General features: G+C 46.4%; 2 protein-coding genes across 2 annotated transcripts; one reads left to right on the forward strand and one right to left on the reverse strand.

Moving 5' to 3' along the window:
- Nucleotides 1-691: 691 nt before the first annotated feature.
- On the reverse strand, nucleotides 692-25,976 carry T265_07108 (hypothetical protein; the record flags this gene model as incomplete). Its single annotated transcript, XM_009172551.1, has 11 exons — nucleotides 692-882; nucleotides 3,767-4,024; nucleotides 9,834-9,999; nucleotides 13,253-13,450; nucleotides 16,726-16,825; nucleotides 17,091-17,300; nucleotides 17,782-18,066; nucleotides 18,157-18,408; nucleotides 19,694-19,760; nucleotides 23,095-23,519; nucleotides 25,798-25,976. 11 exons carry the CDS (start codon nucleotides 25,937-25,939, stop codon nucleotides 790-792), a joined length of 2,196 nt encoding a protein of 731 aa, XP_009170815.1.
- Nucleotides 17,806-18,593, forward strand: T265_07107 (hypothetical protein; the record flags this gene model as incomplete). Its single annotated transcript, XM_009172550.1, has 2 exons — nucleotides 17,806-17,945; nucleotides 18,392-18,593. The coding sequence occupies 2 exons, from the start codon at nucleotides 17,806-17,808 to the stop codon at nucleotides 18,591-18,593; spliced, it is 342 nt and encodes a 113-aa protein (XP_009170814.1).

Consider the following 25,976-nt stretch of genomic DNA (forward strand, 5'->3'; position numbering starts at 1 on the left):
ATTCTCCATCTCTGTGCTCCGATATTCTGGTCCTGTTCGAGTCATGACATGCACACACTCATGATATACACATACTCAACCAGTTCGGTTGTTTATCGTTCACAAACACACCAAATGGACCCAAGGGCTCAAAACGCCTGCAGTTCTGATCAACCAACCAAAGCGAGGCTAATCAAAAGCACTTTTAAATTCAGCACAACCAGGTGGAAGGCTCCATTCAGTTGATTGCAAATAGGTCCTATCATCTTCATATGGAGTGAAAAGATTCATCCAAGTGAATCATATTTCAGTGGCTTTCGCTTCAAACGAATTGGTTTTTCATTCAGAAAGGAGCCCCTCCATAGCAGGTGTCAGGGCAAGGCCGCTTGAGGTTTCCTAGAGGTGGTGTGGCCTTCCAAACACCTGGACCTCCTGGGACCGGGGTGAGTTATTGCCTGACCTGATGCAGTTGTCGCATCGTACGTGGACGTCCCCAAGGTAGACTGACAACCAGCCAGCCGCACTAAAGTCGTCCATGCAGAGACTGCAATGATCTTTTCCGACTTCGTTTCATGCTCTCCACCTCCATTATGCTCGGCGCTTCCAAGGACCGGTCATTCAAAAACTAAGACACATGAATGGTCATGCGTCACAACACGCCAGCCGAACGAATGGCCCTACCCTCTAAGAATGATTCAACTGTGAAGAAATATTTGCGAAGACATTCTGTTAGCTGTATCAATTGACTTAAAAAGGGAAGAGATAATGTACAATATTCACAGCATTCAGTGAGTTGTGAAGTGGAGGAGGCTATGTCACGAAGACTCGCTGAAAGTAGCCATTCATTTCGCAAATTTTGAGTATAATATAGGTTACCAGCAGAACAACTCCGAGGTGAAGTACCTGGAAAGAGGAAGAAAACGAAGACATATCGCAGATTGTTGCACAAACTGAAGACCAAAAGTGGTTCGTTCTGGAAATAAAAACTTCAAACTGGAGGGGTTATCTCTGGAAGGGAGGAAATGAGTAATGTATTACATCTATGATATCTCGGATATTGTACTAAATGATATTTGAAGCAGTCTGGTGCAGCGAATTCACTTGATAAGAACATTATAAAAGAGATATTCAAGTGAGTTCCAGATGAGTCTGTCATCAAAATCAAATTGGTGTGCGAATTTTGTGCAATTTGGGTTCAAGTAGAACATAGGGTTGACGGAAACGCGGGGGAATGCGCCTACCTGATGAGCCCCAAGAAGCGCAAAACCAGTCGTGGACTGTCGAAGAGTTTTCTGTAACCTCATGAGTAGCGTACGCAATCTATGAGACTTCATTTGTAGTTCAGAACTAAACGGGGGTGAAATGACGCGTTGTGCGCCACTGGTGTTTCCGCTACCTTTCTCGTTATTCCACCACGGCAATAATGGTACCAGGAGATGTAAATGGCTCGTTAAAATCGCCTGGCATGTCTAGGCGCATATGGGCAAAACCTCATCAAGTCGCAACAGATGAATGGGTCATCCGTGTGAATTTAGAAACAACTGCCGTCCAGGAGACCTTATAGTGACCAACTCATTAAAAGCTGGTCACTAGGTAGTTCTGGTCGACATGAGCGAATTTCTAATGGTACAGTGGTTTGGTTCAAAAACAGACCCCTAGATGGTGAGGTCTTCAAACGGACAACCATATAGATAGGTATCAGCAGAACTGAATGACCCATCGATCCATGGTTCGGTGCTATTGATTTAGTTGAAACAGCTCCCGGTAAAAGCTACGGTGATTGAGATTTTGAGGAAATAAGAGACTGTTGCCAACAGCAGAGACGGATCAGTGGTTAGAGCGCGAATTTACTAGCCGGAAGATGCGTGGATCGAACCCGACCGCGGCCTCTCGACTTCCCTTGTCTAGGCTTGGGCAAGTATCTCAGCCCTCGTGCTTCCTTCGGGTGACATGGCAGTTAGGCACCGAAAGGGTTACAGCTGAACGATTTAAAAAAAATTGTCAACAGCAGTTGCACAGTACCCTGATTGATTCAATGAAACCAAGAAATTCGACCACCTCGGCATCCATGAAAACACATGGAATGATCCCGTGAGCCATCTCGTCTTTTCTCAATAGCCGATTGTCACTCTCATGCCACACGTGATCCTCGCCCCAAGGTCACGCTAACCAGATGTGAAGAATATCCAAGTAGGTTTAGCAAGCGTTCAGCCATACCAGACCATTGGTAGGTTTCCTAAAAAGCTTTCGTGGTACCAGCCATTTATCCAGAAGGTGGTCTCTTCTGAGAGCGAGAGAATTCACTGGTGAAATCTGCCACAAAAGACCAACTAAAAGTGATTTCTACGGAGAGGAGAAAATTGCACCATGAAGATTGGACAGATTTCGACAAATGCTCTCGGTTGCACATAAATTTGGTTTTGACAAGGGAGTCACATGAACTTAGCTAAATTGCCCGTTTATAGTGGTGTTCTTACACTGAATGTAGCGCACCAGGCCGCCTCATTGTGACGCAGGGGTCATTACGTCTGAGGAGAACATAATAAGCCTCCAACGAACTAAAGACAAACGAAGCATAGAACCTCTAACTCATTAAGTGTACATGAAAAAATAAAAACATTCAGCTGTAGCACACTTTCAGAGCCTAACTGTCATGCCACCCGAAGCAGGCACGAGGGCTGGGATACTTGCCAAAGCCTAGACACGAAAAGTTGAGAGACAGAGGTCGGGCTCGAATCACGGACCTTCAGGTCAGCAAATTCGCGCTCTAACCACTTGGGCCATCTCGCCTTAGCAACACATATTAGGTCAGTCTCCACTCTTGAGACACAGCGGACTGAAGTAAGTTGAATCCACCAGAACACGAGGTGTATTAAGTAGCATATCACCTAACGCCAGGAGTTGAAAAATCTGGCGTTTTGCGCTGAGAGCGACCAAAATCGCGACGAACACTAGTTAGACGGAAAACGGTGGTTCATCAGCAGTGATGTGAGCAGACGAGCAGACTGTTTGCCGAACGGCAAACAGTTGTGACCGATATAAAATACTCCATCTAAAATAAACACCTTCGGGGAATTAGGAAATGTCTCCGCGAATAAGAGAACCCCGTGTCTTGGAAGGGAGACGTATAAGGGGTGTATCAAATGTTTTCTAAACAGGGGTCAGGACACACACACTTGTAATCAGGTGATTTTAAACGGTTCCAATAATACCCTCTGAAGTGAATGTTTCAACTATTCAACACTCCGTTGTGAATAAATGGTGAACCCTCAGACTACACGTCAGTCCCCGTCGTGCCGGACCTTGAGAAATTTTTGGTTTTAATACCAAGCTAAGAATAATAACCATGAGATACGAGTTATTAGAAAGTCAATTCATTAAACTGGGTAAGCAAGTTGAAAGGCAGAGCTCGGGTTCGAACCACAGACCTTCCGGTCAATTGCGAACTATACGAATCGACTGTCGATAGATTCACAGTCCGTTGCTAACATTTGATATGACGACAAAAGTACTGAGAACCAGTCTAAAAAAACGGTCCTATTTTATCAGGAGTCGGGTACCTGTAGGTAGCATTTCGCACCTTCGACTACGTACAGCTAAAATTCTTTGCTCAGTAAGGGAAGTGCAATTACTAATCACGGACCGAACATACTGCTTCTAATCTGAAATTGAAAACAGGTTGGTATAGGTGAAATACCCAGTGGCACTAGTGATGTTTTGCTCCACACTGTTCCGAAATCCAAACAACACCGACAGACAGCCGGCTGACGAATTAAGGCCAACTCACCCAGTTAGTGTTTTCCTGCTTCGGTGAACTTGGCGGGACCGCATGCACAACGGGTTGGGCAATCGCGGTTGAGCATGTCGTTTTTACTAACGGTTCCAAAGTAGAGAGGGTCGGTGACGTGTGCAGAGGACCTTGGAAAACCAACGAGTCCAAAGGTCCAGGATCAACAATGTCAGAGCGCATGAAGAATTTGTCGCATTCGGTAATGCGGACAAGGATGATACGACCATAAACTTCGGGAATTTTCGGTACAAGGACCTGGAAAGCAAGTGTGACAGGAAAGGCGGCGAATGTTTGGAGGCGATTGAAGTCAATCAAATGCAAGCAGTCAAAGTATTACGGATGAATACCTCCGATTTCGTAGGCCACTATTGTGATTCCACTGTCCCGGGGTTCGTTTACCCCCGTTTTCGGGTGTTTGTACGATTCGGCAAAAAAAAGTTTTCATTCGGATTCCCTCGCCACCTTGAGTCAGTGTTTCACCGGTCAGATATGGAGGGGTGTATAGCAGTAAAACGTTTTTGGTTAGACCTAAAATCCGACAAATGGATGCTCCGGTGAGAGGCCCCCTAATGTTACAACAATCAATCACTGTGGCAAAGAACCAAACATGAAACAAACTACTAGTTATCGGGCGTATTGTCCAACGTCACTTTGAAGTACAGTTCATTGAATAGGAGCGATCACTTTAATGCTTGCACATGACAGCAAAATAAGCCCTTTCTGCAAAGAAGTCTATTCTAGGTCACTTGATCTGCGTTATTTATATTGTTCTATTCAAATGAAATTTAGTGATCCTATTCAGCTGTGTAAGACCGTACGGGCTCACATTGGGTCACTGGCGCGAACGATTGCGAAGTAGGTTCGACAGTTAGTACGCTCAAAAGTAACAGTATCAGACTGATGGCACACCGATGCCACCATCAAAACTATACGCGACAAATGTTTTGAAAGGGGCTCACGAGTACAACGCGAGTGAACATAGTATACACCACAAAAGGACCACCAGACATCTTTGACGGCTTGGGTCGGTTGTTCAAAGGAGCCTACTTTACTTTCGGGAATTCCCACAGTTAACAGTTCTTCTAAGTTCCGTAAAATGTGCTGTTTCCATCTTCAGTGAGTTGTCTGTAACAGATTACAAGTTCTGCAAATTTCCCAAGAGATTGAACAGCGGCTCGCCATTATGCCATACGAGCACCCTCAATCAATGGCACATTTCTCACGAAACGGATGGGGCCTTCACGTTGCGTCGAATTCCGTGGACGTCAGCCTAAAAGTAGAGACACTTCAGACAGCACGTGCCCACTAGCTCACAACGCTTCGGTTGGAGATCATCAGAGTGTGGGTTGTACGTGTCCTGATTCCACTAAACCAGCCGATAAGTCACCAACCTAAGCACGAAACAGAACCAGTTTAGCAAATACATCCTTGACAATTGTGTTCACTGATCACAACTCCCATTATGATCATCTAAGAAACATTTCAGACAACTCAACGTTGCAAAAAGTACATCTGTTGCTAAACTTCACCCTCCGTATCGTATATAACTGAAAACAGATCGCAGAATAATCACGACGAAATTATATGACTGACCTGATTTTCAACCGCGGGTTCACTGGTAATTGAGAGAAAAATACCATTCGGTACTGGAAGAGGAAACCTTGGTCGAAGGACTCAATAGCGTCTAACATTCTAACGCTGAGAACAAACATACGCAGGGAATATACATCCATATTGATGTGAGTGCAGCTCAATGGTGTTCGCCTACCCAAGTCGTAACGATACAGGAAGGAAGCAGCGCAAGTACATCGTAAACTGGAGGAGGTCATTGCTCTCATCAAACTAACATTCCCAGTTCAGTCGGTTAGCTATAAACTATGTGCCAAGGGTACATTAGTTCCAGCTGATACATTTTTGACCACCGGAAAGTGGGAGAGTGTGGGACACACAGTCAAGCGCACTGGAGGCGATGGCATGTTCAGCTTGTTCGGGAACTGTGTAACGGCTTTGATGCATGAGCGCCACTACTAGGGGGAGTGGGCTCGCTGAGCCATTCTGGCTGTTGAGTGTGTGTGTGTGTGGGGGGGGGTGTCATCCTTTGAAACTTCATCAATCAGTTGATTTTGAATGGGAGTGCCTTCTCAGTACCAGCAAGAAACGTTGTTTCGTCAAGAAGTCACCCTCTTTTGAACCCATGGTAGTGTTTGTCGTCGCTTTGCTCCGTCCGAAATGTAACAGTATGAGGAAACTTGATTCGAAAAACGTGGGTACACTAACGTGCCTGGTCAACACAACTACCAAGTCTCTAAGCCGATATTCAGGTACAGGGTACACATCATCAGGGATACACCACTTTGACGCCATAGGTGTCTCGGATTAGCAAACGCGACCCGAGCCTTGCAGATTCGTGCATTGACCTCATCCGTCACACTACAGTTAGAACTGATACAACTTCCAAGATACACAAAACGATCCACAACTTCGAGTGCTTCCTCCTGGATTGTAAGTGGCGTGTTCAGTGACTACACGTCCAAGTGCTTGACCTGATACTTTTAAGGTGCAAAGTGCATATCAAAGGACGGGATGATTTTTGGTCAGTTCATTTAAAAACACCTGCGCCTTCTCCTCTTCTTCGAACATGAGAACGATGTCGTTTGCATATTCCAGATCGACAAAGTTTTCTTCACAGCAGGGCTTTAAGGACCCTTCAGCGTTGGTCTCATTATTTCACCGATCACAGGAATGGTGAGAGTGGGCATCTCCGAAGGGACACCATTTTGTGTACGGAAGCTTTTGGAGAGCTCGCCGTATACTTTTACACGTCCGGAAGTCTGGGAATACAAAGAGCTTATTATGTTCACGAACTTACGGGGCATTCCTTAGTGGGCAAGCGTGACAAGCAGAACAGACCGGTCAACCGAGCCAAAAGCGTCTTGGAAATCCAGGAACACTAGGATTGCGGGTCGCTTGTACGTATGGCGTTGTTCTAGCACCTGACGCAGTGTGAAGATTTGGTCCACGCAACCCCTCGCAGGCCGGAATCCCGCTTGCTGCTCTCGAGTCATTGTCTCACGAGCCACCGTAGGGCGCCGAAGCGCGAAGTACTTTCCTCAGAGAATGCATCTGGCACTGCAAGCTAAGGTGACTGGGCCGTGTGTTACGCATGCCGAGTTACGGCCTGCTGAGGCCTGGTGCCCGATTGGGAGTGACGTAAAACTAGAGGTGGATGGAATTCGACATGGCAGAAGGGGTTCACGTGACTCTCCATGTGTTTGGTTGGAGACACTGGACGATGTGCCGGCTAACCGATGCCAGGGGTGTGATTGTATCAGTTATCGGAGTTAGTGCTGGAGGAGTGGGAACCTCGGATGTTTGTGGTAGGCTAGCCCTCTCCCCATTTTTCCTTCTTTCTGTTATAAAATTTCACTTGAAACAAATCCTTGTGGTTGTGCGGCAGTGAGGCACCAGTCAATGATGACGATCAGGCTTGAAAAGTCGTTAGCATGAAATTCGCCCCGGAGAAACCTCACTTTTTGGCCACCGTAATGTTACACCACCTGACAATGAGATCAACAGTAGGTGTACACAACGCTTCGATCAGTACCTTTTTCGGGCGCAAGACGCACAACCTCGACTGTGTTCGGCAAAGGACAACCAGTTCCACCAGGGAAATCACGCTAGTGCCAGTTCTACGATAAACTGACCATCATTTGTGAAGCCTTTGCGTGTGCTCAACTCCATATAGCTAGCATGGGAGACGAAGTCATACTTTGCCATCCTGTGAAGGTATAATGCTCCCAACGGTGAGAAAAGCTGACTCGGGAAACCTGTTACTTCCAGAGTGTTGCTCAGCCTCCGATGCGCAGCTACCTACCTCACCTCCACAAATCATCGGTGAACGAAACTGTGGCAGCCAAAACCACCGTACGACAAGTACGCGGTGCTTGTAGCTGATAATGATGATGATGATGAGACCGTAAAAAACTTGAAATCACTAAACACCATTTCTTGTGGAAAAAACTGTTGGATGGTGAATCAGTGGATGTGAAAACCAATAACCGAAGAATATGCGGGCACTAGCACTTGACCGCGTGTATTCGTAAGAGAAGCAACAGTGCCAATCAAAGAGCCAAGTGAGCGACCTTTCTGTGCTATCTACGCTAGCTGATGAATGAAAATAGGGTCAAAAGACCTGTTTTGGTTAAGCATCTGGGGTCCTATCGTGTTTTAGGTTTACATCTGGTCGAATACCTATTCCACTAGCAGATACTAAGCGAAAATCTACTCCCAATCAGATAGAAGGACATGACTAGTCACCGGTGGTTCGGTTATTTGAATACGTTAAGCTGTATCGCCCTTTAGGTGCCTAACTGCCATGCCACCCGCTGTATCGCCTTTAGGTGCCTAACTGCCATGCCACCCGAAGGTTGCACGAGGGCTGTGATACTGTCAGGTTGCCCAAGCCTAGACAGGAAAAATTGAGAGGCAGATGTTGGGTTCGAACGACGGACCCTCCGGGCATTAAGTTCGCGCTCTAACCACTTGAGCCATCTCGCCCCGCAAAGCTGGAGAAAGGCGAGAAAAGACTCGTGTGTTTGAGTGGCGTTTATACTGGAGGGACCGGAGGTAGCTAACTTTATGGGGTGTAAAGCTGGACTTTGCATAATCATACTTTGCAATGTGGTCGCTCACAGCGTCTGTTTCGATTCCGAATTTTCTGGAACTTGTAAAGATCAACATCTCTGACCACATCTATCCATCTCGATTTTCGTCATCTTGTTTGTTCTTGCACACGAAAATCAAGAGTACCCTCCTCGAATGGATCGCTAGTCCTTCTGTTTGTGGTAGCTAATGAACGGTTTTCAGTTTTACCGAATGACTTACCGGATGCCATATGTCTATACTAAGATGTACTACTGAACCTGCTACCAACACCACTGCTGTCTTTTACCGTTTTTCAGCTTTCTCAGTCAACGATGTGCTCTCGGGAGCACCGCCTGTCCACTGGCCCATGTTCTTGACCCGTGTCGAATTCCCGTTTGCGAGTTTCATGAAAGCAAGGGATGCACGCGCAGTCATTGTCCCTATTTACACGTCACATATCCGGCTAACACCCCACTTTGTCCAGATTTTCTCCGAGGCCGCTGTCGCCGAGGTCGATTGGTAAGTTGTTACTTGAACTACATAACTTGCTCACTGTTGTGCATCCCACTGACGTTCGGTCGTACAAAACTGCATTCGTCAGTGTACGGTTTCCTTTAAGCGCCACACAGGATTCGATAATCAGATGCTCCTCAGTTCGTTGTGTGGTTACGGTTTCCAGTTTGTAGCGTTGAGATTCATAAGATTGATAGCAATTGGTGCTTTGATTGGGCTGTTTGTAATGAGCGAACGTACCGCGTTCGCTGTCCCCAACGTTGATGAATAAACAATTTATACTTGGTACACTGTTTATGGTTTCACAAACTGCCAGTAAGGTGTGCATATTTACAACAACCCACGCTGTGTGGTTCATTTTTTGAGGATTAAGCGCGGCCAGTACTGGTTTGACGCATGAGAATTTCGTCTGATGGTCCGCCAGAAAGACATGAATAGCGAAAGTGCCTACAAACGTCCCCTTTTGCTTATTTCCTCTTGCAAAACGGACGCATGACATACCAAACAGTGTACTGTTTGGTATGACAGAACATGACTGAGAACAAAGTTGACCATCTGCCTCGTTTTTCAGCTTCGTTTTCGTTATGATCCAATCCTCATTTTACTCAACAATTCCCCCCATATGTTTGCTTTATTTACCGTTAAGCCATCTAACAAACTTTCTGTGTATAATACGACAGAACCACCTCCCAGCGTGCTTTTCTGGTCGCCTTACTCTTCTGGTTCATCATGTTTGCCCTCCATTGTTTTGGTCCGTGCAGTGTGATCGGCTTATCTAGAGACCGAGGTAGATGATGTACTGGATGACACGGATGTATAAAGGTGCAGCTTTTCAAGTCTATCTTTGTTCAGCTAAGTATCAGTGTGACTCCAAAATATTTGGTTTACTTGTCCATTAGGCACTCACCTGTTCATAGGCTTTGGTGTGCCCTACCCAGAACCGTCCATCATGACTGGTTTCCGTGACCAAAACGCGAACCAACGAACCTTGACGACCCTCATAGGGTTTGTAGGCACGAAATATGTCATGAAGCCGTCTAGTCCGTTTCTTGACTTCCGCTGTTGTTGCTTTCCTATGTGATGGGTGATTAAAAAGACCGCTTGTTGAAGCTGCAACAATAAACTGGCAACGAATGTGTAGGAACCAGACAATCGTTTTGGAGGCATGGTAGTAAGGAAATAGGAACGAATTAGACGGAGCCCTAGTTGTCATAGGCATATCACACAAACTGACATTGCACTCATTTTACTTCGACCAATTACAGTATGAAGAACGAACCGGAGAATTGAGCAGCAATCATTCAGCTGTAGCACCCTTTCGGTGCCTAGCTGCCATGCCACACGAAGGAGGCACGAGGGCTGGGATACTGCCAGGTCGCCCAAGTCTAGACAGGGTAAGTCGAGAGGCAGAGGTCGGGTCCGAACCACAGACCCTCCGGCCAGTAAATTCGCACTCTAACCACTTGGACCTCTCGCCCCCAATGTCATTACTATGTACAGCTGCTGTGTAATTTAGTAGAAATCGTTCAGTAATAGCACCCTTTTAACGCCTTACTGCCATGCCACCCAAAAAAAGGATCAGGGGCTGGGATAGTGCCGAAGCCCAAGTGGGAGAATTCGAGATTCGGAAGTAGTTTTCGAACCATGGACCTTCTGGTCAGTAAATTCGCGCTGTAATCATCTCGCCTGAGAGGAGTGGAACTCTACGAACTTCTTCATATACAAACATGTGTCTAGAGAGGGCAGCCGGGAAGAGCGCACCAAATCGATGACCGTACAGTGTGGCCAGTGTGGCATGGTTGACGTAAATATCAACCAATCAACGCCGGGCACTCTAGCTCAACGCTCCCAGCACTACAACGGGGACTCTGGTATGGGCCAGCAGACTGTACAACAAGCCAAGAACCACTACCGCAGCTGCATACCCACAAAAGCGTGAAAAATCAGATAACTGAGTTATTCCACAATTTGATCTGTCGTTGGACAGCGTCCAGTATGATCATTCGAAGAGATGAGAGTCCACGCGGTTCGATTTTGACGGCAATCATGCAGATTAGTGAAAACGTATGTCCTGTCGGGCTTTCTACATCAACATGGAGGTACAGTCTGCGAAAACTTAGGTGGCGCTCACTTTCACTGTTTATGTGCTTCAGGGAGGGTTAAAAATCTCACCCGCATTGTAATTAGGAAATAGCTCGCCAACAGATAATTGGACCAAACTAGTCAATGAAAAACTTGCTTAAAGTTTGCGAAATACACTCACTCACACACCAATTTGAGAAGCAAAAGAAATTCTTGTTTACGATGTTCCTCTTCAACTGAATGTGTTGCAATAGCCCATACATTGTACGGACGTAACATACTATTCACATGGTTGCTTAAAACACTTCGACAGCCCAAGGCCGGTTTCGCCCTTTTGGGGCTCATCAGGTAGGCACAGTACCCGAGTTCCCGTCAACACTATATTCTAGGTAAACCCTAATTGGACTGATTTTGGCAAACCGAATCAATCTGGTTTTCACGGGAAACTCAAATGAATCTCTCGTTCGTGGTGTTCTGCTTCGCTTATGGCTAGTTTGAAGAAATCAGGTTTTGTAAAGCTCCTACAAAGCTCCTATGCGTAATACACACCAATATATCTTGGATACTTACCGAGATGAAAGCAGAGAAAGCATTTGCAGTGCATATCCAGTTGCAGAGCATCAAGAAGAGGATTATCACCTGAAACTCCACCGAATGCACTCTTCATATTGACTAATGTGCAGTGGCTGAGTAACGCATTACAGTTGCGCTTCTCACCAAGAGAAGCGATGACAGCGGATCACCTACACATACCGCTCACGCACAACAGGCAGCCAATGAGAAATGCAACTTTTATTGATCGAAAAAACTGCATTCGGCTGGTTCTCTGACGGCTAAACACATGCAGTGCAGGTGACGGGTAAAGGCTGCACTTTCCACAACCATCCACTCAGCCCAATTGTGACCTGGTAAAGGGGCATGGCGGGGTAGGCCAGCGTGCATTCTCCGCATTTATCTGTCCAATTGAACCAGGCCAATGGATTCCCACAAACAACTGGTAAAGCCACAGGCGCTGAGCCTCAAGTGCAACACACTGCAACCGGTGTACACATGAGGAAGCAGGACAGGATTGTGAACGGCAGGCAGAGAGAGGCATTTCTAAACTTATCAGGATGCCCAACTCGTGGTCTATGCTTGACAAGTTAGCTCGGGACAGCCCAACTGCCTATCGTTCATTGTACCTTTCAGTAATAACTCGGTGTATCTGCTTGTTCCATACTGAATTCCACTTGGTCATTAAGGATGATATGATTACAGATGGTATGGGCTTCTGCGAAGAACACGTAGCATCAAACCTGAAAGCTAAATGATCGAATTTCATAAATGAAGGAGTCTGGAGGACTTTCTCATAAAGTAAACCACTCACAAGGTTGCTGAGTAGTTTCCCTTATGAAAATATAATGCGATATCTCAAATATCGTGCTAACTGAAACACGAGGCAGCCTGTGTGCGGCACATTCAGCTGTAGAACATTATAATCAAGAGATTCGGTTGAGTCTCTCGTGAAAACCAAATTGATTTGCAAACGAAGAAGAAAGGTCTCGAGGGCTCTTTGCGCTTCTCCAGAGGACAAAGGACCCTCTCACCCTTCAGACAAAATTTTGCTCCCCTACAACTACCGGGCGTTCTAATAAGAGCGAAGAAAATGTCTTTCAGTCGCTTTGCGAAAGAATCTTTCACAGTTCTGTATCCTCTGTGAGATTCTGGTGATATACTACTCATAAGCGGTGGTCCGGCTGATCGTGCACATTCCGTAAGACAGGGCCAAAACCATTGACGGCGGAAACACCTAACTGATTTCAGACCTTTCAGGGTCATGTCTGCTTGAATGAGATAGCTCAGTGCTTAAGAGTGCACGTACGGCCCGGAAGGTCCGTGATTCGAACCCAACCCGATATCTCTACTGCTCCCGTCTAGGCTCGAGCAACCCGGCAGTACCTCAGTCTTCCTCTTTTTCTCGGATGACAATCAGAGAGGGTTGGACGATTGTTAGTACTATTATGCCGGTTTGTTCGGTGCCAATGGAACTGAAAAAGTATGCAGTTGTTGCGTGGGAACGGTTGAAAACTGGGTGATGTAACCAGGTGTAACCAGCTGAGTTAGGCGTAACCTACTGGGTCTTCACCAAAGTCCTTGCGGAAAGCCCGCGTAAAAAGATACATGGCGAACTGAGGATTGAGATAAATCAGACAAGAGCAATGGTGAGTGATGTGCACCGTAACTGCCAGTTGTACACCGTATTACCTGAACATGCTTGCCGCTGGGGTGCCGGGCCGGGCAAAGAACTGATTGATGTATAGGACTGGAAAGCGGAATCGCTCGACCAGCTTGACGGTTTCCTCGAAATCGGCTTCCGTTTCATTGGGAAACCCACAAATTATATCGGTCGCAACCGTCAGTGTACCCGATCCATTGACAGCATCGTCAGTTGCATCAGGTGGTCTGTGAGAATAGGGATGTTGAGTTAAACGGGAGATGGGCAGGAGTTAAAAGTCGCAAATAATTGGCCGCTTGTGACCAAATCACCAGAAAAAAGTCAACTGGAGACTAGAATCGATCGAGAAACGATATCCAAGGTGACCTTTGAGAACCCTGGACACAGAAACCAATGTCGTTATCGAAACCGGGAAGAGCAGGGTTGTGCGCTTCAAAGAACGTCCCGCAGCACACGTTCCAGTCTTACCTGATTCTCTAGAAGTGCGTCAAGCGGGAGTCCCTGCAGATCCACTCACCATCGATATATGGAGGTGGGTTGATTATTGGTGCCGAGATTTCACTTGCTGCCTGACTGTGTGCAATTTATTCGACCGTTTCACTAAAAATGCTGCCATCTCGTACTGCGGTGCTTGATGCATACCCAGATCGATCGAAAATGAACTCTAATTAACCCGCCCGGTTGCAGGAAGGTCAGACTCCTGTAAATAGTCTCCGAAATGTCCGGAACTAACTGGGAACTGCTAATTCTGTCAAAATCGACGAATTTAAGGGTCAGAAAATCCGGATATTGATTGACCGTTCAAGCAGCCAATCAGCGACGGTTGACGATGCTCAGGCGGGGGTTGCAGTCAGTTACAAAATGCTTTCTTGTCGCTCAGTGGTTAGAGCGCGGATTTACTGATCGGAAGGTCTGTGGTTCGAACTCGATCTCTGCCTCTCGAATTCCCCTGTCTAGGCTTGGGCAATCTGGCAGTATCCCAGCCCTCATGCTTCCTTCTAGTGGCATGGCAGTTAGGCACCGAAAGAGTGCTACAGCTGAACGATTTTTTTGTCGTACGGTGAAACTGCACTACTCTGCAACCTCCGACAAAAGCATACTGATGGTATGTAACACTAAATGTGGCAACAGTATCATCGTCCGAGCAGAAGTACAAACTAGGCTCGAAAACATGAAGATACTGGCAATCTGCGTTGTCGATGGACCGCGAGTGTACTATTTAATCTTTATTTCAGGTGTTAATCTTCCATCTTTCGCGATCACTAGCTTGTGAGAGTCAGCATACCTATTGTGTTACAGCCCATCGAGTATCCGCAATCTTCGTGTACCGATTCCGTGAGTTCCGGAAGTACCGCTGGCTTATCACACTAAAAATACGTTGATTGCAGGAAGGACCCGAGAAAGGTGTCATACTCAGAGCCATCCACTGGGTTGTGTTAATGGCGTAAAAGCTGTTCTGGCGATGTTCTGTTAATCACGTTGAAAGGGACGCGAAAATTTGTTGAAAGTCAGGTATTTCGCTGTATCGATAAAGTTCCACGGAGGCCAGACAGTTTCCGTCACCTGACACGGTGTCGCAACTGCTTGTCGCTTCGATCTGAAACAGTCACCAAATGTTGTCGACTAGTTGGGCGTCAACTGTGAAGCCCACAGGACTACCTGTCATATCCGGTGTTTATCGCGACTAGTGAAACAGACGATCGCCAAGCCGGTGTAGATGTTGGCGAGAGAAGTTGGGTGAATGCGTACAGGCCGTAAACTGCTACCCTGGAGAGCAACAAAATCAACTCACAGACGGCTATGACAACCAATCGGTTTACCACTCGATATGAAGACGGGTCAGTGGTTAGAGTGCGGATTTACTGACCGGAAGGTCCGTGCTTCGAACTTAACCTCTACTCCTCGACTTCCCTGCCTAGGTTTGAACAAACTGGCAGTATCCCAGTACTCGTGCTTCCCTCGGTTGGCATGACAGCTAGGTTCCGACAGGGTATTTCAACTGAACGATTTATTTCAGGTGGCTCAAGCCTAGACAGGGGATGTCGAGAGGCAGGGGAAGGTTCGAACCACGGATCTTCCGGTCAATAGATTTGCGCTCTAACCACTGAGCCAGCGTGTATGAGCCATTGGCTGCGCTCAAGGGATATCAATCCATGCCTAACGGTATGGTTTAACTGCAGAGGTGCCCAGAGTATGCGAATAAGCGGTGGTGCAGACATCACGCTCCAAAAGGCTACGTTTCTTAAAAGGGCACTCTCTTGAGGGCCACAAACCACAAACCTTTGAAGCATAGAAAAAACAAGGATTGAAACGATGTGATTTTGATAACTTTCCGAGAGAAAACCGTGATCTTAACTAGCTAATGGTAGTTGAACAATGCCGAATGCGTTTGGAATTGAAACATCCACCGTCCGATTGTCTCGCATTCTGTTTGGTCAGCTTGCGCGTCAACTTTTGTTGATGCTTCTTGTAAGACGGCACAGTCGCCTGACACCAATAGCCCCAAATTCATTTACTGTAATTTGAATTCTTCTGGGGTCTGAAAGCCCACGGAGCACACGCTTGTTGTTTTTTATAAGGGTACATATTCCAAAACTGCTTGAGCATTTCGAATTGGATTCGAATTGATTACCTTTTCATGAGACTAATCGTGATCTCCTTACTTAACAGCAATCGCTGGGCCGGTGTCGAGGGTTAGGCAGAAAGAGAGCAAGAAATGAGTGCAGTAAATTCGAACTTGAACAAGTGCGTACTAGTATCCTCGTACTGAGAAGGCGCTAACGGGCAGAATTCCGCAGCGGACCTTACTAGCACATCGCTAAGTTGTGTAACAGCCAAGAGATCAAAAGCACTTCCACTATCTAGCTCCCCGAGCATTGAATCCTGTACAAATCACCACAGAGACTGTGACCAGACCGTGCTCTGTCTTGAATTGCCTTTCCTTCGGAATATTCGTTCGTCTCTAACGGGAATAACTGTGGGACCGGACAACTTTTTTCACTTCTTGGAAGTGCTTCCTCCTCAGGGGGTGGGGGGGCATTATCTTTGGGGGACAGTGCTGCACCGAGGAACAAGACTGTCACCTTCGACGAGGTCAGTTGCGAAGTAAAACTCAATGGTTTCCAGTGCTGAAATGATACGGAGTCGTTACCTGGTAGGCGAGAGGTTTATGGATTGAGTTCCGACCAACATCTGTCTATTTAAGTACTTGAGTTCTTCCTTGTAATAGTACTACTTCAGGCAGAAAAAATCGATTAGATGGGACAAAGAGGAGGTGAAAAGCATGTGGTAGAAAAAAGGGAGACCTTGAGTAAGAAGTCACGCTGTCTGATCTGAAAAGATGGGAGCGATCCTTCATTGAATTAGCCAGAAACTATGCAGCTCTAGTGAGGTTCGAATCCTTTCACGAACGACCAGTCCACGTACCTATGGTGGACGGCCATTGTGCACTTTCCGGACAATAGTGCATAGCCACGAAAATGGGCACATATAAACAACTCACAGGGGAGGAGGTGGGATGTGGTCTTGGAGGTACGTGACCACGTGACTGAATTCGTCAACTGTGTACTCTCGTTTCATGCAATCCAACACAGCATCCGAGCCTGGAATTCAAGCAAGGCGAAACAGCCGGCACATTAGTTTGCAATCAAAATAGAGTTGGTGTAAAGGGGAAAAAGATGAATTGACTGCGTTAGGAGTACCGCTCAGTTTCACAGTGGACTTTGTGTCGAAACGAGGAAATGATTTTAGGAGATCTTTAAAAATATTAGGAGATACTAAAAATTACGGCAAACTAATCGTAGAAGACACCAGGAAATATAACATGTATAATGACTGCTATTCACAATGGTCGCATCTTTTGGTCACGCCTATCTAATCGTTCAGCTGTAGCACCCATTCGGTGCCTAACTGTCATGCCGCCCAAAGGCTGCACGAGGGCTAGGACACTGCCAAGTTGCACAGGCCTAGACAGAGAAAGTCGAAAGACAGGGGTCGAGTTCGAACCACGGACCTTCCGGTCAGTAAATTCGCGCTCTAACCACTTGGTCATACCGACCCAGTAACAGTTCAGACAATCTCTCAGTCGATACAGAATGAAGTAGGTTAGTGTCATACTACCAATCTGGTTTCAACAGGAAACTCAACCGCATCTCCCATTTATTGAGAGTTTTCAGCAACTTTATGAGTAGTTCATTCAAGTCACATTCATAACGGTAATAATTTCCGGATGGATGGTTGACAGGTTGGATTCCGGCTTGCGAAGATCCTAGTGGCGCCCGTCCACATCACTGCTGTCTTGTTCAAACATCACTTAACCACCCTATTCGGTTTCATCACAAGCCAATCAAGAATCCTGGCATGGTCAAGGGTTTGTACTGAACACTGTTCAGACTAAAAGTGATTAGAACACGAACTACTAATTGCATTTGTCTAATACGCGGTCACCAGCTAACTTTGAGACCATCACACCAACTGAACAAGCTTCGACTACCGTGCCTAGATTTCAAAGGCCACTAGGTTTACAAAAATAAACCGAAATTGATGTGACACTACCTACCAGACTGAACCGGGACGTGCAGAAATGCATAGACGCGCGGATGTGACAACACGTCTGCCATTTCTCGCAACTGCTCCAGAATGTAAGGCGGATTCGTCATACCCAAGCGGAGCATACAACCCTCCGGTATCAATCTCACCAGTCCAGAAAGGAGATCAGCCAGTGTGAGACACTGCGGAAACCGAACAGCCATGGAGGGACACGAATAAACCGATGTTGTCCGATCCAAGTCACGACCGTAGGCACCAAGATCTTCTGAGGTCAGCCACAATTCCTTAACGCCATCTGTGAAAGTCAAGAAATCAGTAAACCATGGCGTGATCTTGAACAATGTACAAATAGGCTACGCGGCTGCGATCGTTGGTATCCACTCACCAGCAAATGCTTGTTTAGCCCGTTCCAGCAGCTCCTCAATGGGATAACTCGCCAGCACACCCCGTGCGTGTTTCGTCTTGCAGTAGGTGCAGGCGTTCAGGCAACCGGTGCTGACAGCTAAGATTTCAATCAGAGGATTTCGCCGAATCTTTGGAAGGTCAAGTCGAGCGCCACCAAGGCGGCGTCGTGCTGAGTGAGAGTCTCCATCTTCAGATACTGCCCATTTCTTGTCCAGGAAACGAACAGTGTTGCCTGGAACGAAAAGAGACGACTGGGGTTTACAGGCGAACTACACCAAGTTTGGAAGGCACATCAACACTAACGGAGTAATCTCTCAAGAAAAGCCACTGCTGAAAAGTTCAATAATCTTATGGGCCATTCTTGTGTTCGTCAATCGTTGTCTCAGAACCATGACTCGTGTGGGTTGGTGTCGATGAATCCGTAACGAAGCCGTTAGAAAGCGAGTTTTCGGTTGTGTAACGGGTACTTCCATTGAAGAATGTGTCCAGCACCAGAAGCTGCATTGGTTGGGATATGTGTTGCGTATGCCGAACCATCGTTTGCCAAGGGGAGTGCTGTTTTCCATGCCCAATTCAGAGTGGCGTTAACAGAGAGGTGGCCAACCCTTGACTTGGCAGAGGAGTATGAAGGAGATCACGAAACGCTTGGGTTCTGTCGGTGCTACTCGCCTTCCAGGATGGGGACCGCGTGATCCTCACTGTGCCTGGTGGTCCTCCTGAAGAGGCCAACCCGAGTTACAGTACTCAATAAATCATCGTTAGGTTTTGAAAATAAACTGATTACGTTGAGTTGAAGGATGTGAAATCGAAATACATTATCAGTTACCCTGTTTTCTCCTGTTTTTATAGGAAGGTCGTATAAATGACTGCACATTACCGAGTGACAAATGAAGCTTTACGAATTATCCATGAACGACGGGTCTCTACTACTTGGCAAAACACACTTTGGCGTTCCAATGTCAAGGATTGGGAACGTCATTCGGATTGAATCACCTGAAAATCACACAGGAGTCAAATATATCAATCTATTCAATGGCTTGGTTGTTATTTGCGAAATGCGGTAGAGACCTCAGTTGGTAGGATGTCTCTTAAAAGATAGCATGTTATTTTGAAAGAAAAATACGAATACTCACACGTATCATCACAAATGATTACCACTAAGTAGTCACAAACAACGGAAGATGATCGGAAGTGCATCAAACGGAAATCAACAAATGGCTGTCTGAATGACATAGTCGATCAAACAAAGAGGGACGTGTAAAGCTGACTTCTGTTCACCAATCAGGTCATAATTGGCCTTTCGCATCTTCTCATCATCGTCAGTTCCAACAGTTTTGTGTAGCGCGTCTAAGCTCGAAATGATAGCCAATTCGTCACAGTGCACCATCAAACTTATTTCTGGTTGGTTCAAGCTAATCGTCATCTGATTGGTTAATACAGTAAGGTCCCAAAAGCAGCTTAAAACTAAGTGTAACAGTCTCACAAAACAACCGTGAAGCACCGGAAATAAAAATTACCTTGTAACGTTTCTTCCACTACTTCTACTACGCGGTCGATTTGCTGGACTCCAATGATACTGACACCCTAGGAAAGGGAAAAGAGAAGAAAAGCTTGCTGGTAACTCAACTGAATCAGAGTGTGAAGCACAGGACAGAGGAGAACACTCGTAAGAACAAATCGGAGTGACTTATCATCAGTTATACCATTGGATCGCTCAAATGGCTCAAGAAGAATCTAGCTAAGACACTGATCAGGGTTTCATGGGATATGACTCACGTAAGAACTTGAGATGTCCAGCACAACAACTACTTGAACACGCCTAATAATAGTCAACATCATCAGATACAATAACATCAGTGTTGACACCGATGCTTCAAGGTCATACGACCACAAAGTTCATCTAGTTATACCTATCAACGCCTTCAATTGAAGAGAAAAGAGGGAGGGAGGGAGAGATCTGGTGCTGGCTACCACATTCTGAGGTACCTGTGATTTCAAACACTCAATCAATCTGAAAAAACCGACAACACGAACACTGATGACATCGATCAGCCGCCATTTCTTGCAATAATCCCAGCCAAGCGCAGGCGGGGTCGCGGGGACCTTATCCTGAAAGGCTGACCGTACCTTTCTGCCAAGCCGTTCATTGTCCGCCTCGCAGTTTGCGCCATTCCGAAGGAGGCACGAAGAACAACACGCGTCTCGGTGGACGGTGCTTCCGCATGCGTAGCCACCGCAGTTGACAGTGCCGGGTGTGTTCGGCGATTGAAGCAATTTCTGCACAACCAAATACCTCGTTACATACGACAACAGCAACGCTTAAGGCATCGGTGGTCAAAAACCTGAGAACGGCTTACCCCATATATCGACAGAGGCCATGTTTCGCAACCATATGATAATGCAACCTCACTTCAGCCGGGCACACACGACCCTTGAGACCCACTGATGAGCCTTCCGGACGCCACAGGTGAGGCGAATTCGCAAACGTTATTCGAGCCTTTGAGATTCTTGCGGTGAATTAGTCAGAATACCGAGGTATGTAAAATTCTCCAATGCTTCTTCTTAAATTGCAAGGGGTGTGTTAAGAAACTGCACGTTATGAAGCATGTCTCTGCACTTCGGAGGTGGAAGGTGCATGGCAAATGATGGTTTGTTGGTGGTCAGTTAATTCAACAAAGCTTGTGCTTGGGCTTCGGCTTCGAATATGGAGACAGTGTGGTCTGCAGACCCAAAAATTCTCACTAGCGTCAATTTGAACACCGGGGTTTTGAAGACCTTCTAGTGTTCGCCTCGTTATTTCATCACTGACGAAGCTGGACAAGAACAGAGAGAGTGGACATTCTTGTCGGATACCAGCTTTTGCAGGGGAGCTTTTGAAGACCTCACCATACACCCTCACACGCCCAGACGTATGTGAATATAGGGATCGGATTATGTTCAGTAACTTCTGGGACACCCCCAATTAACAGTACTGACTGATCGACAGAATAGAGCGCATCCTTGAAGTCAAGGAATGCTAAGACTGAGTCGTCTGTACATATGGCGTTGCTAGTTCGATAGAGTGTCTTCAGAAGATGAAACACGTAGGCTTAATGACAGAGTGAAATGCCGACCCAATCGAGAGTGCGCGAATGCCCAATGGACACACTGCAACTAATAATGTCTGAGGGTCCACGGCGAAGACACCACAGAATACATGACAAGTTGGGCGACAAGACTACACCATCTGTGCAGCTGTGTAGGACCTGGTCACAGAGTCTCAATGGAATTCCCTACAAAGATGAATCGTGTCCATTTAAATCACAGACACCACCAACCGAAAGCGCGCGAACCAAAGCACTGTTAGCACTGGGGTGGGGGGCTCGGGTCAAAAGACGATCGGCAAGTTGCGTGTTCCAAGAAAAGGTCTTCAGGAATACACTTACGGGGCAATCTAACGATAATGTGGCTGCTATTGCATAGAAACTGAGATCAGAAGCATATGTTGGTTGTTGAGTTGAAACTGGAAATGGGAAGTTTCATTATATAGAGGTCGAGACAGCCGACTTCAACGTATGAGCTAGAGGTTGTTAGTTTGAACGCACCTCCAAATTTGGCATTTCTATCAAGGAACTCGATAGCAGCTCAGCGCTCAGACATTTTTCGGACAGCAGCTTCGGAGTTTAAAGATTTGACCCATTTTTTATGCGCACACCGTGGCGCTCAACTCGGAGTCCGGGACAACTCTTTAGCCCTATAGCACGAAAAGCGGAGATCGGTACGTTCGGTGGGGAACAACAGGTAGATGCAGACAAACGGAAACGATCGAATCAGAAATCCCCTGATATTCTTGGATCTGAATTCTAGAAAGGATAAAACTCATTGGATGCCTATTTGTGTCGTGACAATGGCGGTAAGAGAACAGTAGCATGCATAGGATATAAGGCTGTCTATTGGCATGTGGCACACAAAACGTATTAAATGCAGAATGGGTTCATAAACCGTCAGACGACCTGGATAGGTCACCAACCAAATGATGAATGGGAATACACAAACAGTCATGCGTAGAGAGTGGACGTGTTTTCATAGTCGCTATAAATCCGTCAGGAGCGTAAAACGCAACAATTTGTGAAACAACAGTTCACAGACAACTGAAAAGATCCAACATCACTATGTAGTCTTACTGTAGCTGGAAGAAAATTATTTCAAACGAACATAAAAGTAAGGCTGTTTTGAAAGCGACCGAGAAACGCCGGTCGAAACCACTAAATGTTCCTAAGTTTACTACGGATCCCCATCGCGGGACAAACCAATCCCATGACAATCACGTACGACAGCAAGTACAGCGCAGAAGAGATCAAGACAGGCAGTGATATTTTTAGAATTCAGTCACTATTAGGAACATTAGTGTGAAGCTGGTTAAGCTCCTGCTTTCAGCATCTGGGGCGAAATGGCTCAAGTGGTTAGAGCGCGAATTTGCTGACCGGAAGGTCCGTGGTTCGAATCCGATCTCTGCCTCTCGACTTCCCCTGTCTAGGTTTGGGCAACCTGGCAGTATCCCAGCCCTCGTGCCTTCTTCGAGTGGCATGGCAGCTAGGCGCCAGAAGGGTGTTAGAGCTGAACGATTTTTTTCAGCATCCGACATAGTTCATTCAACCCATGTGCAGCGCTCGTCGTCTAAGAAGGACAGGTAGTCAGCAACCTATCGTCAGTTAATTAACCGATAATTCAGCTAACTCTGATGACCCAACAACGGTCATCGACTGTCTGGCTGACATGATTTTGTCCACTAGTGACCGTGGACAATAGTGGACAGGTGGAAAATCCATCTTGAAAAATTATTTGATAACACACAAAACAAAAACTTCGTTCGAAGCAGCCTGTTAAACACCTTTATGGGCTATCGCGATAAGAAGAGGAGAACGATGATTGCACCTACTTTCAGATAGTCTGCTGCGGGATGACTTTGGGGAACACAACCGGCCACAACTAACCGCTTGCCCATCCGCATCCCGGCCTTTACAGCATTACGGAAGTGATCCTCAGCAGGACCTTTGACTGTACAACTGTTCAAAACCCATATATCTGCTTCTTGTTTGGCCCTTTCATCGGCAGTGAGGGACTCGGGCATTGTACAACAGCCTTTATCTTCCCGTTTCTGGCAGGAATCATCTGCAGGTTCTGAAGAGCATTCACACTCGGAGTTGTTGGATTGTGCGTCAACTGGTCCGTGACTGTCTTTCGCGTTTGTCGAGCCACCCAGAATAACCTGATAGCCGTACTGAGCCAGAAGACCAGCCATGTACTCGCTGTCACTGGTATTGTGAGCACATCCCCAAGTCTGAACGAAAACTCGATAGTGTTCTGCACGAAAACGGGCAACGACGAAAAAGAAGAATGGGGATGAACAGACCCGAATCATTTCATCATAACATTCCAAACGGAATGAAAGCCACAATGAAACCAGAAGAGAAGGCGAAGACTTTACGTAGTGGAAAAATCCATCCGTTTCAGAGGGTCGGTGAGGGGCATCTATACCCCGGAAGNTTACGTAGTGGAAAAGTCCATCCGTTTCAGAGGGTCGGTGAGTGGCAACTATACCCCGGAAGAGCGACTGATTTTGCCTCCCACCTCTGTTGGAAATCCATCATTTTGCTACCAGATTCTGCGTAATCTGAAGTTTTGAGTTTAGTCGTAAGATATGGACGCTGGTTACAGTTGTTACAGTTTCGTTCAGCGAGAAATGCGACTGAGCCGAAGCGACCACACATTGAAGATTCACTGATGCGTCCTAATTTTCTGACGACAATGGATGGCAAGTGATCATTTTGATGGATTTGGTACATGCTTCCAAGCTACTGAGCGTCACTTTAAGACTGACCAGGAGCAAGCGTCATGTTTGGAGATCAACGGATCCAAAAGTTCAGTAAATTGGCTCCCATGAAAAGCTGATTCATTCCCAGAAGCCTAGCTAAGGTGAAATTACTCTTCCAATATAGAAACCCAAAGCAGCACATTTCCAAGCTACGATATCTTTGACATCGATGTGGTATTAGGGAAGTAGAATGCTGCGTTGCGCGACGTACTGTTGTACGGAAAAAAAATTGGCCACCGCGAGAGTAGATGTAACCGTCTGATCACGCTGAAGCGCTGCAGGTCTTCTGAAAACACTGAATGAGAAACGCTAAGATACGTAAGAGGAAATGGCTCACACTACAGATGAACCGGTCACACATCGTAAATATCGCTGACTTGGTTGCATGATTCGAATTCTGACGAAGCGATTCCCCTTATAAAAGTCTTTTGCTCAAACACATGCATATACGTCCCCTCAGGAGTGAATCACTACATTGGAAAACCACCCTGCCTTGGAGGACACCTGGACAGTCCGTTAACCGTCCTTAGCTTACCGAAAGTAAGGTCAATTTCTTCCGTGAACTGTATGGACACTTGAATCATCAGTTCCTGTTACATTACCGGTTCCGCTTCATTCACTAACTTCAAAATGAACGTCAGTACGAACTGCGTGATCAGCTGTGAAACCCCGATTAGCCAGATCCAGTCTGCTCCATTGCAAAAGCATGAACTATGTGATATTAGTCATCAAGCCCGTTTCTTGAAGAATCGAAGGGAAGATACGACCTGGGTACCCAAATGGCTGGTCTGGTCCAAAAGGAAAAACACCAAAAACATTATGCAGTTGACCCAGCTCTCTGTCAGCTGGGGCTGCCAGCAACTCTGACACATCAGACCACAACGTAAGCAGGAGCATCTCTATACACCAACTCTTTAAGGTTTTCTCCAAGAACCGCCATGTGTAAAAGACGGAACATTTTTCCGATAACCAGCTCGACTACCAGACTTGAGAAGAAAGGGGGTCAGTAGCAGCCCTGATGGACAGCAATTGTGTTGATGAACTCGGGAGAATACCCTCCACAGACTCTTGCATGCCCACGGGTGTTGGAATAGGACTACTGTGATAAGAATATCCATCACTCCTTTAAATGGGAGATATCATCACAAAGCAACGCGGGTGGAAGGGCCGTCTCAGACTACCTCACAGGGCCATCACGTTTTGCCGTTTCTATTTAAGAATGGCCAGACATTGCAGTTAACCCGTCCTAAACGACCTCGATGAATTTTGAAGTTATATACTGTCAATACATTGCTAGGTTTCGGCTGTGTTTAAAATTACTGCAAGTCTCAAGTGTTCACTTTGGTTCGACCGACAGACTGCACCAAGACCTGGTGAAAACTTAAGTCTTTACAATCCAGAGTACAACGCGTGGAAGACCGCTCACACTAGCTCGAGATGGCTCCGAGGTTAGATCGCGAAAATGCTGACCGAAAGGTTTGTCAACCTCTGTACCCCAAATGCTCCTGTCTAGGCTTGGTCAATGTGACAGAATCTCAGTCCTCGTACTTCCTTCCGGTAGATTGCAGCTGAATGCTTTCACACTAGCCGCCTCAGTCAAGGCGAAAAACACTACCACCGTGGAGGTGCTTTGGTACCTTCTGAAAGTTCCCTAGTGAGAAGTAACCAAAGGAATCAAGTAATCCATTTAAACACGTCCTGGAAAGTCTTGCAGCACGAGACACGTAACCGAAGTAGATGAGAGAGAAAGGATAGAGGAAACGGAACCTGGTATAGCCATCGTTGTAACACTATCCAAATCCGCATCGGCTGGGTTCTGCCTGCGAGTTCGGAAACGGACTTTTACAGAAGCATTCCGCTCTTCAGTCCGATGTACATCCAGTTCAGTGTGAAGGTCCTCAATATCCATTAAAAACAACAATCACCGATTTCCGAATGTTCAGCTA

Source organism: Opisthorchis viverrini (assembly GCF_000715545.1).
Source record: "Opisthorchis viverrini unplaced genomic scaffold opera_v5_161, whole genome shotgun sequence".
Classification (NCBI taxonomy): domain Eukaryota; kingdom Metazoa; phylum Platyhelminthes; class Trematoda; order Opisthorchiida; family Opisthorchiidae; genus Opisthorchis; species Opisthorchis viverrini.